Below are 14,980 nucleotides of genomic sequence, written 5' to 3'. Positions count from 1 at the left end.
AAAAAAAAAAAAAAAAAAGAGAGAAAATAATCTGTGATTCTTTGAACAAGACTAGCAAAACTTTGATACCAAAAACTCACAAGGATAGTATGGAACAACCCATTTTAGGCCAGTTAACTCATCAACTGAAATACAAAAGTTCCAGATAAAATATCAAAATGAATTCAGAAAATGTAAAAGAGATATAACATTATCAAGTTGAGTTTGTTCCAAGAAAACAAGAATAATTTAACATTTTTTTAAAAACCCAACTCCTATAATGCACACCTCTAATCCCAGCTCTTTGGGAGGCTGAGGCTGGAGGATAGCTTGAAGCCAGGAGTTTGAGATCAGCCTTGGCAACACAGTGAGACCCCATCACTACAAAAATAGCTTAGAAATTAACTGGGTGTGGTGATGCATGCCTGCAGTCCCAACTACTGAAACTGAGGCAGGAGAATCACTCAAGCCCAGAAGGTAAAGGTGACAGTGAGCTATAATGGCACTCTTACATGCCGGCCTGGCTGACAGAGAAAGACTCTGTCTCAAAAAAAGACAATTAGTCAGGTCTGGTAGCATGCACTTGTAGTTCTGGCTACTTGGAAGGCTGAAGTGGAAGGATCACCTGAGTCCATCAGGTCAACACTGGGATGGCCAAAAGTGTGCCACTGCACTCCAGCCTGGGTGATGGAGTGATACTCTGACTCAAAAAAAAACCCAAAATGTTGGGTGCAGTGGCTCACACCTGTAATCCCAGTACTTTGGGAGGCAGAGGAGAGAGCATTGCCTGAGCCCAAGGGTTCGAGACCAGCCTGGGCAATTTGGTGAGATCTCATCTCTACGATAAATTTAAAAATTAACTGGGCATGGTTGTGCACACCTGTGGTTCCAGCCACTGCACTCCAGCCTGGGCGACAGAGTGAGACTCCAACTCAAAAAACAAAACAAAACAAACCTAACTCCTTAAATTTGCTACATTAATAATTTAGAGGATAAAAATCATGTTATTATCTCAAAAAATGTAGAAAACATTTGATAAAAATGCATATTCAAATAGTTAGCAAACCCTGAATAGAAGAGAGTTTCCTTAACCTGATAAAGAGTATCACTCTAAAAGCATAGCAAACGTCACACTCACGGTGAAATGATGTCTGTATTTCTTTTAAAATCCAAAAGAAGCCAAGAGTTTCTGCTATAACCACCACTATTCAACACTGTACTAAAAGTCTGAGCTAGCACAACAATGGAAAGGGAGGGAAATAGACATGCAAAGAATTGGAAAGGAAATAATAAAACTGTCATTTGTCTACGTAGAAGACAAAGTGCCATTTGTCTACATATCATTGTCTACATAGAAAACAAACAAAACCCTAACAGATAAATTATATGAATTAATAATATGAGTTTCAGCAGGATTTCTGGATACAAAATCAAGAAATAAAACTCAATTGTATTTTGACATGTCAGAAACAGTTAGAAATTGAAATTTTAAAAAGTGACCATTTTATAATAGCATAAAAAATATAAAGTAGTACACAGACATCGTGCACCCTCTGATGGAAAGAACACACCACCATCCATGAAGCAGTTCGGGTCAAAAGCTGAATCTAATTCTAATAAAAACCTCTAGATTCAACCATCAGTTTATAGGCAACACAGAAGACAGAGGAACATGTTTGACTATACCACAGGGATGCAATCAACTACAGGACAACCCAGTTCCTTTTTAAAAAGATGCAAGAAAAAACAGCTATGGAGGGCAAACCTATAGATTAAAAGAAATTTAAAAGACATAGCAACCAATTGCAAAGTGTAGACCTTATGTGGATCCTGACTTTAAAAAGACAAACTATAGGGTGGGTTCGGTTGCTCAGCACTTTGGGAGACTGAGGCGAATGGATTGCCTGAGCCAGCAGGTGTCTTTTAAGACCCGCCTGAGCAACTTGGCAAGACCTCATCTCCACAATAAAAAAAATTAGCGGGGCATGTAGTGTGCACCTGTAGTTCCAACTACTTGGAAGGCTGAGGTGGAAGGATTGCTGGAGTCCACCAGGTCGACACTGGGGTGGCCGTGAGTGTGCCACTGCACTCCAGCCTAAGCGATGGAGTGAGACTCCAACTCAAAAAAAAAAAAAAAAACTATCAAAGTTAATTATCATCTTTATGAGACTACTGCAAATTTGGATATCGAATAAATATTTGATTATTTGTAGGCAAGATGGTGACTAGCGTTGGGTGTGAGTACAAAGTTCATTCAAAAGACAAATTATAAAAGTAAATTATCATCTTTATGCCAAGCACGGTGGCTCAAGCCTGTAATCCCAGCGCTTTGGGAGCTTGAGGTGAGAGGATTGCCTGAGTTCAGAGGTTTAAGACCTGAGTAGGCAACTTGGTGAGACCTCATCTCTACAATAAATAAATAAAAATTAGCCGGGCTTGGCAGCGTATACCTGTAGTTCCAGTTACTTGGAAGGCTGAGATGGAAGGATCACCTAAGCCCAGCAGTTCGAAGCTGCAGTGGCCATGAGCATGCCACTGCACTCCAGTCTGAGCAACAGAGTGAGACTCCAACTCAAAAAAAAAAAAATTATCATCTTTATTAGATGATTGCAAATTTTGATATTGAACAGTATTTGATTATTTTTAGGCAAGATGGTGACTAGGGTTGGGTGTGAGTACAAAGGGGTTTGTTCCAGGGGCCAGCAATTTTTTCTGTAAAGAGCAAAATATCTTAGACTTGCTAGTGACAAAGATTCTCTTCTTGACCAAACTCTAGCCAGGTTCCTCCCAGCCCTCTTCTCAGCTAGGCCTCAATTTTTGTCTATAAAGACTTGAGACCGGGTATGGTGGCTCACATCTGAAAACCCAGCACTCTGGGGGGACTGAGGTGGGAGGATCACTTGAGGTCAGGAGTTCACGACCAGCCTATGTAACCCACCTCTATAAAAAATTAAAAAATTAATCAGGCATGATGACATGTGCCTATAGTCCCAAGTACTCGAAAGGCTGAGATGGGAGACTGGCTTGAACCCAGATGTTGGAGATTATAGTGAGCTTTAATCTCGCCACTGCACTCCAGCCTGAACAATAGAGTAAGATCCTGTCTCTCAACAACAACAAAAAAAATTAAAGACTTGAACAAATACTAACATAGCTTCTAAGAGCACGAGGCCATATCCCTAAAATGACTCTAGTCCCTCTTAAAGTACCGGCCTGAGAAAACTCAAGGCTGTCCCTAAAATGTACTGCTTATTTTAGCCAGTAACCGAGGGGAGGGCCTCTGCCTCCCAGTCTCTATCATTGCCACCTAGCAGACAAAACTGGCCTTGTCACATTTACACTGACTAAACCTTTGTAATTTTTCACTTCTCTGATTCTACCAAGCCCCTGCCTATTCGCCTCTCTGCTCTCTGATTCTGCCTTTAAGATGACCAGTTACTTCTCTACAAATTGAAGTTGCACTGTTTTCCCTATCATATTTGATAGTAAACTATTTGATAGTTATTACTGATCAGAATCCGTCCTTACCATGTTAACTAGTGTCTGGTTTTGCTTATCTTTGACACCAGCTGTATGACTTTAACACAACTACTCAACTCTACCATTTGGAAGCCAACAGTCCAGCTTATTTACAAAACCAGGTGAGGAAGCCAATCCATGGGCCATGAGTTGCCAATCCCTGCTTACAATTCAATCTGCTTTTTTCATATATTGGAAATGTCTCATAGCAAAAAGTTATATATAGTGATAGATATGATATTTAGGAATAAATCTGAAAAAGATGTACAAGATTTTTATGGAGAAAATATAAAACTGTATTGAAAGACATTAAAGAAGATCAAAATAAATGGAGAAGCCAGTTGCGGTGGCTCACACCTGTAATCCCAGCACTCTGGGATGCCAAAGCAGGAGGATTGCTTGAGCCCAGGAGTTCAAGACCAGCCTGGATAAACAGTTAGACCTCATCTCTACAAAAAAAATTTTTTAAAATTAGCCAGGTGTGGTGGCATGCACTTGTAGTCCCACTACTTGGGAGGCTGAGGCAGAAGGATCACCTGAGCCCACCTGGCTGAGGTCAAGGCTGCAGGAAGCCGTGATCATGCCACTCACTCAATCTTGGGCAACAGAGTGAGACTCCAACTCAAAAAATAAAAGTAGACCAGGCGCAGTGGCTCAAGTCTATAATCCCAACATTTTGGAAGGCTGAGGTGAGAGGATTGCCTGAGCCTGAGGGTTCGAGATCAGCCTAGGCAACATGGTGAGACCTCGTCTCTACAGTAATCAAAAAGTTGGCTGGGAGTGGTGGCGTGCGCCTGTAGTTCCGGCTACTTGGAAGGCTGAGGCAGAATGATCGCCTGAGCCCAGCAGGTCGAGGCTGCAATGGCCGGGAGTGTGCCACTGCACTCCAGCCTGGGCAACAGAGTGAGACTCCAATAAAAAAAATTTTTTTTAATAAAATAAAAATGAAAGTAAATGGAGGAATGTCCTATGTTCGTGGATTGGAAGACTCAATATGATGATGATGTTAGTTCTCCTCAAACTTATTTATAGGCTCAATATGCTTCCAATCAAGGTCACAACAGGTTTGTGTGTGTGTGTATGTATGCGTGTGTCTGGAAACTGACAAGCTGATTGTAATATATGAAAGAGCAGAAGAAGAGTAAGATCTTACACTCCCACTTATGTAACCATAAAGATCTTTCTGAAAACAACAGAGTTGGAAGATTTATCTCACCAGTTATCAAGAATTATTAATAAGCTACTATAAGCCGGGCTCGGTGGCTCAGCATGTAATCCCACGCCTTTGGGAGGCTGAGGTGAGTGGATTGCCTGAGCCCACGGGTTCGAGACCCGCCCGGGCAGTGAGACCTCATCTCTACAATAAATCAAAAAATCAGCCGGGCGTGGTAGTGCATGCCTGTAATTCTGGCTACTTGGAAGGCTGAGGCGGAAGGATCGCCGGAGCCCAGCAGGTTGAGGCTGCGGTGGCCAGGAGCGGCCACTGCACTCCAGTCTGGGCGACAGAGTGAGACTCCAACTCAAAAAAATAATAATAATAATAAGCTACTATAATTAAGATTGTGTAATATTAGAAAGGGGAGAGACGATTTGAACAAGATGAGGCCAGAAGCCAACAGAGAGACTAGATATCAATTCCACATAGATGGAGACTTGACTTATGGGAGAGTTGTCATTGCTTGTGAGGAAGGACAGGATATTCAGTAAACGGTGTTGAAGTGATTGAGTATCCATATAGAACAATTAAAATGGATCTTTACTCCATAACTTTCACAAAAATCAATTCCAGATAGATTACAGATCTAACTATGGAAGGCAAAACAACACAATATATCAGAACATCTCCATTACCTTGAGATAGGAAAGGAATTCTTTTAAAATATTTTTAAAATGTAAACTATAAATTACATAATTGATAAATGTGAACATTTTAAAATTAAGAATTCCTCCAGCAATTCCACTTCTGGGTGTATACACAAGACAAGAATTGAAAGCAGGGACTTGAGCGGATGTTGCACTTAGCAGTGTAATTTACAATAGCCAAGAGTTGGAGATAATCCAAATGTCCACTGACAAATGATAGATAAACAAAATGTGGTATATACACACACTGGAATGTTATTCATCCTTAAAAGACATGAAACTGACACATGCTATAACGTGGGTGAGCCTTGATGACATTATGCTAAGTGAAATAAGCCAGTCACAAAAGGACAATTCTTGCATAGTTCTACTTATATGAAGTACCTGGAATAGTCAAATCACAGGAAAAGAAACTAGAATAATGGTAACTGGGGGTGAGGAGATGGGAACTGGGATGTTATTGTTTAATAGATACAGAGTTTCAGTTTGAGATGAGGAGAAAGTTCTGGAGATGAATGGTGGTAATGGCTGCACAACCAGGTGAATATACTTAAAAATTGTTAAAATGGGCTGGGCTCGGTGGCTCTGCCTGTAATCTCAACACTTTGGGAGGCCGAGGCGAGTGGATTGCCTGAGCCCGCGGGGTTCGAGATCCACCAGGGCAACTTGGAGAGACCTCATCTCTACAATAAGTCAAAAATTAGCCGGGCGTGGTAGTGCACACTGTAGTTCCGGCTACTTGGAAGGCCAAGGCGGAAGGATCACCTGAGCCCAGCAAGTCGACACTGGGGTTGCCGTGAGTATGCCACTACCCTCCAGCCTGGGTGACAGAGTGAGACTCCAACTCAAGAAAACAAATTGTTAAAATGGTAAATTTTAAGTTGTGTACAGTTCACAACTATAACAAAATTAAGAATTTCTGCTCATCAACAGACACCGTAAGGAAAGCAAAATCATGAGCCACACTCTGGAAGAATATATTTGCAAAATGTGTAACTAACGAGGGATTACCCCTCAGAATATACAAAGAACTCCTACATATCAATAAGGAGAAGTTACACAACCAAAAAATCTTTTTGGCAAAAGACTTAACAGGAATGGTCAAATGAATGAAAAGATTCTCCTTAGTAACAGGGAAATAAAAATTAAAACAACTCTGACACCATAGCACATCTCCACTGGCAAAAATCGAAGTCTGATAATATTAAGTCTTGGTGAAGATGTGAAGTCACCAGAGCATGTATCCACTGCTGGTGGGGGTGTAAACTGTTTCGACCTCTTTAGAAAACATCGAGCCTGTAGTTCCAGCTACTCGGAAGGCTGAGGCGGAAGGATCGCCAGAGCCCAGCAGGTCGAGGCTGCGGTGGCAGGGAGCGGTCTCTGCACTCTAGTTTGGGTGACAGAGTGAGACTCCAACTCAAAAAAACAGAAAACATCTGGCACTGTTGAAGTAAAGTTGAAGATGTGTACACCCTAAAGCCTGCATTTCCGCCCCAGAAAATATTCCCTAGAGATACTCTTGCCCATGTGTTCCAAAAAGTATATACAAAACTAGTCCTAGCAGTACAGTATGTAATAGGAAAAAAAAAAAGCAAACAACCCAAATGTCCTTATGCAGTCAACAAATAAATACATTGTGGCATATTCATACAACAGGGTACTTACTGCCAACACTTAGAGTCTGTGTGATCTTGGTACAGTTACTTAATCTCTCTGTGCCTCCTTAGTCAAATGGGGATAAACTGGTATCTTCCTCATAGAGTTGATGCTAGAATCATTATCATTATTTAAGACTCTTAGAACAGTGCATGGCATGGAACAGGGTCTCTCTGTAAACAGTGATACTGATGAGGTCCCCTGGCTCCTGCCCTGGAGAGATCCCCTCCTGACACCTGACCACACGGCAGTCTCTCCGTTCCTGTTCCAGTTTGCAGATCTCTTCCACCTCCCTCCTGCCCTCTTGGCCCATCCCACCTCCCCATCCTCTCCTGTAACACTCCAAGCTGCCTCCTGCCATGGCAGCTTTGCTCTTGCAGTGCCCTCTTCCTGGCATACCTGCCTACCGCCTCTGCCTGCTGAATACCTACTGCCCCTGCCCAGACCCAGCTCAGACAGCCTCTCCTCTGTCCTACCCTACCCTCTGGGCAACCATGGTCCACCAGGCTTCAGTCTGCCTTTCGATTCTATGGTCACCTGCTTATCTCCTCCCACCAGACTGTGAGATCCCTAAAGGAGTTCCCCTCCTTGTTGAACAAATTATAATAAAGTCCCATAAGGCTGGGCTCGGTGGCTCAGCCTGTAATCCCAGCACTTTGGGAGGCCGAGGTGAATGGATTGCCTGAGCCCGCGGGTTCGAGACCCACCTGGGCAACTTGACAAGACCTCATCTCTACAATAAATCAAAAATCAGCCGGGTGTGGTAGCACGCGCCTGTAGTTCCAGCTACTTGGAAGGCTGAGGCCAAAGGATCGCTGGAGCCCAACAGGTCAAGGCTGCGGTGGCCGGGAGCGGCCATTGCACTCCAGTCTGGGTGACAGAGTGAGACTCCAACTCAAAAAAAAAAAGTCCCATAGATATCCAAACCCCTTCACCAGGCCTTAGGCAGCCTAAGTGCCCAGGCTCTTAAGTCATAAAGACTGGATTCAAATCCACTTACTTGCCATGTGACCTTGAATGAGTCACTTAACTTCTCTGAACCCTAGTTTTCTGGCTCAGTAAAATAGGGGTATTAACACAGTTTTAATGCTGTTGTGAGGATTAAATGAAATAACATAGGTGACGCTCCTGGTCTACAGTAAGCACTCCAATGAAAAGGCTGCCCACCTACCAGAAAGACATGGTCCTCTCTCCCTCTCCTCCTGACACTTTGCAGCTGCAGACAGCATCCCTCAAGCCTAGGAGTCTGGTTTGGGCCAGAGGAGCAGTGTGCCTCCCAGATAGCGATGGGCAGACTGAGGGCAGAGCATGGGGCACTAGTAAAGCCACCCCACACAGACACACCCACTCCCCATCCCAGCCACAGAGAGGCTCCAGACCTCACTGGCCACCGTGGGCTCAGGACAGAGAATGGCATCCAGTCCTCCTTCTATGCCTCCCCCCCAGATCCTCCAGTTCAAGCCAGAAGAATACAACACAATCGACCTCCCATATCAGACTCCTAGCAGTTCTGGGGCCCAGCTCATCCTCCCTGTTTCACAAAGGAAGCAACTACGGTTCAGAGGAAAGACAACTCCTGTCTAAGGTGGCCCTGTAATAAGAGGCAGAACCTGACCTTGAATCCCTCTGTCTGTCCCTGCCACGAGCCAGGCAGCCTCCAGGGGAAGGTGCTGGGGCCCTAAACAGGGCTCCAAATGGTTGCCCACACCCCTCTGAGCCCTGTCCACAACCATACACCAGTCCCTGTCACAGCCCAACCTATATTCTTCTCCTGCAGCTGGTACTGGTTGCCATAGCAACGGGTTGTTTGGGAGGCTGTGGGATGATGCGCTGAGCTGCAGAGTCAAGGAGGGAGCGTGGAGGAGAGAGCAGTCGTGGGCTGCTTCCAGCGAGGCCAGGCAGGAACCCGGCTGCACCACCATGCTCTAACAAGCCCCCAAACTGCTGTAGACCCAGGACTCCCAATTCTGGGCATCTGGTCCAAATAAATCATGTGAAGTGGGGAGAAGCCAGATGCACAAGGGTGCTCCCCCCAGCATTACTTACAGCAGGACAAAATTGATATATCGATAACAGGTAACATTTTTAAGTATCTTCTTTGTAACAAGCACCACGCTAAATGCCAAACATGCGTCACCTCATTTGATCCTCACCACCATCCTGGGAGGTCAGCCCTTGTAATACCCGCATTTTGCAGGTGAGAGAATTACGCGCGGCAAGATGAAGCCACTGCCTAGGTAATTCAGACAGGGACAAAACAAGGACCGAATGCCAGCCTCTTGGCCTCCAGGGCTCGTGCTCCTGACTACACAGCTACAACGGCTGGAAATGAGAAGAGGAAGTCCCGGCCCATCCTCTCATCCTGACAGCGCCCATGGCCGTGACAAATACATCTATAGACAGCTATGACGCAGGGCTCAGGAAAAGCATAAATTCGCCAGAACAATGTGTACCACCTCGGAAAGGTCTTCAAATAGTATAGAGCTTAGAAAACAAAGTATAAGTCCCAGGACAATAAGGTAGAGGAGGAAGCTGTTTATATATAAAAAGGTTCAATGTGTGGATGTTCCTATATAGAGAAGCTCAAAACAAGGGACTGGAAGGACATGAGCCATCGATGGTGCAGATCTCCAGATGTAGGGCCACGGGTTGGGAGGCACCAGAAGGAACTTCCTCACTCTGCATTTACAACTTAATCGAGAAATTATTTTTAAATACAAAAAAATTATAAAATTTGATACACGTGGCCAGGCATGGTGGCTCACGCCTGTAATTCCAGCACTTTGGGAGGCCGAGGAGGGAGTACTGCTTGAGCCCAGGAGTTCGAGACCAGCCTGGGCAACATAGCAAGACCTTGTCTGTACAAAAACATTTAAAAATCAACTGGGCATGATGGTGTGTGCCTGTAGTCCCAGCTACTCAGGAGGTAGCTAGGGCAGGAGGATAGCTAGAACCCAGGAGTGTCAGACTGTGGTAAGCCATGACTGAACCACTGCACTCTAGTCTGGGGAACAGAGTGAGACCATGACTCAAAAGAAAACTTTTGATGCATGTGATCTCATTTCTAGGTGAAGAAAAATATACATGCCTAGGAAAAGGATGGAAGAAGGTACATATGCCAAAATATCAGCGGAAGTTGGTTCTGAATGTCGACATTATGGGGATTTGTATTTCTTCATCTTTTTAAATAAATGCATATTACTTTTAAAATTAAAGGTTAATGTTTTGAGTGATGTTTACAAAGGCAATGTAATACCATCCTAATGTAATACCTCCTGAACTTATGATGGGGCTGCATCTCGATAAGCCCATTCTAAAATGAAAATATCATAAATTGAAAGTGCATTTTCAACTGTTTGCCTCATGAGCATGCGCTGACTGGGAGCTGCGGCTCGCTGCTGCTGCCCAGCATCACAGGAGAGGATCGTACTGCATACCACTAGCCTGGGACAAGATTATAAAAAACTCAAGCCAGGCTCGGTGGCTCAGCCTGTAATCCCGCGCCTTTGGGAGGCTGAGGTGAGTGGATTGCCTGAGCCCGCGGGTTCGAGACCCGCCTGAGCAGCGAGACCTCATCTCTACAATAAATCAAAAAATCAGCCGGGCGTGGTAGCGCAGGCCTGTAATTCCGGCTACTCAGAAGGCTGAGGCGGAAGGATCGCCGGAGCCCAGCAGGTCGAGGCTGCGGTGGCCGGGAGTGGCCACTGCACTCCAGTCTGGGAAACGGAGTGAGACTCCAACTCAAAAAACAAAACAAAACAAAAAAACTCAAAGTGCAGTTTCCATGGCCAGGTGCAGTGACTCATGCCTGTAATCCCAGCATTTTGGGAGGCCAAGGTGGGAGGATCACTTGAGACCATGAATTTGAGACCAGCCTGGGCAACATAGCAAGACCTCATCTGTACCATAAATCAAAAAATTAGCCAGGTATGGTGGCATGCACCTGTAGTCCCAGCTGCTTGGGTGACTGAGGGAGGAGGATTGTCTCAGTCCAGAAGGTCAAGGCTGCAGTGAGTCATGACCGTGCTACCCCTACCCTCCAGTCTGGGCAACAGAGTGAGACCCTGAGTAAAAATAAAGTAAAATAAAATACAAAGTACAGTTTCCAGTGAATGCATATCACTTTTGCAACATCATAAAGTTGAAAAATTGTAAGTCGAGCCATCGTAGGTCGGGGCTTATATGTATAGTACTGAATAGAGACAAATACACAGACAGCTCATTGGCTCCCCTCCCAGTTCTACTAGTTGGCTGTTTGGCTTTGAGTAGACATTTCATCTTTTGGAGTCTTAGCGTACACATCCGTAAAATGGGTATATATCTATAGTATCTGCCTTTTGGGGTTGTTACAAAAATCAGAAATAAAGTGCTTAGTACAGTACCCAGCACATGTTAAGCAAACTGGGCCCTCTTGCTGCTGTGCTGATAACACGGGAGATAGTCAGGCTGGCAGTGCAGGAAGCTCTCAAGACACACCGCCTGGGTTTGTACACTGGCTGTAATTGACTACCTGGTCTGACACCTTACCCCTCTGGGCTTTATGCCAAGATTAAATGAAAACACTCAACACATAATGCACATTAAATAAATATAAAAATTCAGGCTGGGCTCGGAGGCTCAGCCTGTAATCCCAGCACTTTGGAAGACTGAGGTGAGTGGACTGCCTGAGCCCATGGGTTCAAGACCAGGCCAGGCAACTTGGTGAAACCTCATCTCTACAATAAATCAAAAATTAGCTGGGCATGGTAGTGTGCGCCTGTAGTTGTGGCTACTTGGAAGGCTGAAGTGGAAGGATCACTGGAGCCCAGCAGGTTGACGCTGGGGTAACCGCTGAGTGTGCCACTGCACTCCAGTCTGGGTGATGGAGTGAGACTCCAACACACATATACACATACACACAAATCAACTATGTGGGAGATAGACATAAAAAACAAGTAGCATCATCTTCTGCCTTTGGTGCAAACATGTTAGCTATGACTATTGATAAAATAATGATTATTATTATAAGTAAAAGAACAATGGAAAGGGAAGCAATGGATATAGAGAACGTGGCTGGGCACTGACTCCTTCGCTGTATGAGCCTAGAAAAGTTTCTTAACCTCCCTGAGCCTCAGTTTCCCCATACAATAACCTGGGGCTCACACCTATCCTATAGGACTACAGTTAACACTAAGGGAAAAGCAAACTGAACACAAATTAAGCACTCACCTTATACCTTATGCTGTGCTAGACACATGATTTTATACAATAGTCTCATTTTATCCTCAAAACAATCTCATTAAACTGGAAGCAGTATATTCCTTTTTTACAGATGAGGAAACAGAGGTTAAAAAACATCCCTAGTTCACTCAGCTAGGAAGTGGGCAGAGGCAAGATTTGAAACCAAGAGTCACTGACTCCAAAACCCTGCATAAGAATTCAGTGAATATAGTTTGTTTTCTCTTTCCTGACTTTACGGGCCTCAGTTCACCCAGATTACTTAACATGGGTGTGAGAGATAAAGTTCACTGAGATCCCATCAAGCTTAGCTCAGTTAAATTCCACTGCCAAGCATGGTACTAAGAGACATGGCCTGGCCCTTTCTGCCCCAAACCCTCAAGACGCAACTTACCAGTCGAGGGCAGCCTCCGGGGCTAGATTCCTCTGGTTTGTCCTGGTTGGAGTTGTCTGAGCCTCTGTCTGTGCCCAGGTCTTGGGCACAGGGCACTTGATCCTTCTTTAGCTTCTTGGCATACTTGGACGGACTCTGCCCCATGAAGGGGTGTGAGCAGGCCTTGCTGGCTGCAGGCTCCAGGGAGGAGTTTAGGCTGCCCAAGGTTTCTGGGGAGCTGGCATGGGTGTCAGAGGGAACAGTGAGTATTTGCCCCAGGCTTCCCCTGGACGCTGGCAGAGCCTTGACCCCCAGCTCCTCCTGGTCGTTTGAAGCGGCAAAGCCTTCATTGCCGCCAGCCCCTGCCATGCACAGGGCTTCTTGCTGCTCTATAGAAGCCTGTCCCGACACTGCCAGGTACAGCGCAGGGCTCTGGGAAGGATCAGCGGCTGGAATGTGGGACTCTCCTCCGTCGGGCACTGGGAACCCGACAGAGCCATCAGGGTTGCCTGGCTGGGCCCAGTTCCCTGCAGCAGGCACAAACCCAAACTTCTCTGTCCCTGAGATGCATTCTGCCCAGATTCCATCTGGGTCCCCAGGCCTGGACCCAGCATCGCTGGGAGAAAGAGGTCTGTAGGGCTCTCCCAAGGACTCCAGGTCAGCGCCTTGGGGAGGGGCTCCCACAGACTGGGGGCTATCCCCCCCAGCACTCTGATCAAGCCACAGGAAGCCACGAGCCTGTTGCCCATGCTTCCTGCTTTTGTTTCTTGCCCTCACAGGGTCTGGGCCTGGTGAGGACAACAGGCCTCTTTGAGGGGACTCCTCCTTGCTGACTGAGGGGCTTCTTCCATCACGCCCTGGAGAATTTAACCTCCTGTCTCTGGCGTCTCTGGGCCTGGGGCAACTCCTCTTCTCCATCCTCACCGGCCTCTCCCAGACAAGAGCTTTCTTTCGGAGACCTGCAGACCTACTACGAAGATTCCTAGGGCAACTTTTAGCCAAGATGTCATACAGAGAAACCTGGAGCATCTTGAAGGCCTGAGTCTTTCCCTGAGCAAGTGCCGAGGGCACGTGGAGCCTGGGGTCAGGCACTGAGTCCTGACTCTGCCCGGCAGCCTGCAGCTCTAAGACCCGCAGGCTGGCTCCAGTAGCACCCCCAGCCTGGGGGTTGGTCCCAGGGCTTGCTCCTGGCAAATCTGGTGCCAGGTCTGGCACAGAGCTAGTTCCTTCCATGTTGTCCTGGAAAAGCCCACAGCTGTGTCAGGGCCTCAGCACAGGGTCTTCGGGGCTGGAGCCCTCTGCACCCCCTGCCTGGGATGTGTCTGTCCACCAACCTGGAACAAAAGCAGAAGGCAGGCCCTGTGTGGGGACAGGGAGGAGGCTGCACCATGGCGAGTGCCACCTGCCAGCCCATTCATCAGGAACCTGGAGGCAACCCCCCTACCAGGAAGTGCCCCAGATCCTGCCCACTCCTGAGGCCTGGAGATGAGTACCCTAAGGGTGCAAGCACCCATCTGGACCTGGAACCCCAGGGTGAGGGAGGAGAGGCCTGCCTCTAAACAGGGCCGAGCTACCGTGACCTTCAAGGTCTTGCTGTCTCCAGGAGTTTACACTTTTGCTCAAATGGGATCTAATAATAAGATATCACTTATTAAAGATTTCCTTATGTGCATTATTTCATTTCATGCTGGTGAACACTGGGGGGAACCAGATTCTGAGACGTTAAATGACTCGCCCAAGGATACACAGATAGAAAGAGGGAGAGCCAGGATTCTCTCCCCTCTGAAAGTCCAGCTCTAACCCACTCCACATAGAGCAGACGCTGAATGGGGTTCGTGCCCATCACCCCTCCTGTGCCCTCCCCCATCGGTCCCGTTCTGATAGACAACCTACCTAGGTTCCCAGGTCTGACTAGGACAGTCCCTCACGACCCAGAGAACCTAAGCCCAGCCGCTCCAGCTGCTCTCACCTGGGGTTCCACTCTCTAGCTAGCAAGGGGCTGGGACCGCGTGATGCGGGGGGCGGAGGGGCGCCTGGTGAGGGATGGGGGCGGAGTCCCTGATGAAGCGCACTGAGCGACTCCCAGGCGTGCTGGCGTCCCTGCCCCGGCAGAGGGCGGGCTCTCCCTTCTGAGGGCTTCCCGGAGGAGGTGCCAATCCCTCCTCCTCCTGAGCGGGACCAGGTGGGTGCGTGGGGCGAGGAGTGTGGGGCGGCAAAGGGCCTTGAACGCCTCCTGATAATTTAAACTTGATGCTACCGCTTTACTGGAAGTTCCTGAGCCCCTAGAAGAATACCAAAATCAGATTTAGACTTTTTGCCTGATTATTTTTTGTCTAGGATTAGTATCTCAAATAAAATTCACCTAGATGGAAA

The 14,980-nt window shown here is 46.6% G+C and overlaps 1 protein-coding gene across 1 annotated transcript in view; it reads right to left on the bottom strand.

Annotated features, from left to right (window-relative positions):
* SPOCD1 (SPOC domain containing 1) overlaps positions 1–14,474 on the bottom strand; it is a 31,949-nt gene extending 17,475 nt beyond the window's left edge. The window contains 3 exon segments of the mRNA XM_008066778.1: positions 12,629–13,941; positions 14,052–14,127; positions 14,409–14,474. Of these exon segments, the coding sequence (XP_008064969.1) occupies positions 12,629–13,941; positions 14,052–14,127; positions 14,409–14,474 (1,455 nt within the window).
* Between the last annotated feature and the right edge of the window lie 506 nt (positions 14,475–14,980).

Source organism: Carlito syrichta, unplaced genomic scaffold, assembly GCF_000164805.1.
Source record: "Carlito syrichta isolate Samal-C Ts95f unplaced genomic scaffold, Tarsius_syrichta-2.0.1 Scaffold309100, whole genome shotgun sequence".
NCBI lineage: Eukaryota > Metazoa > Chordata > Mammalia > Primates > Tarsiidae > Carlito > Carlito syrichta.
Note: the sequence above shows the minus strand (reverse complement) of the source record. Positions and strands in the feature narration are given on the sequence as shown.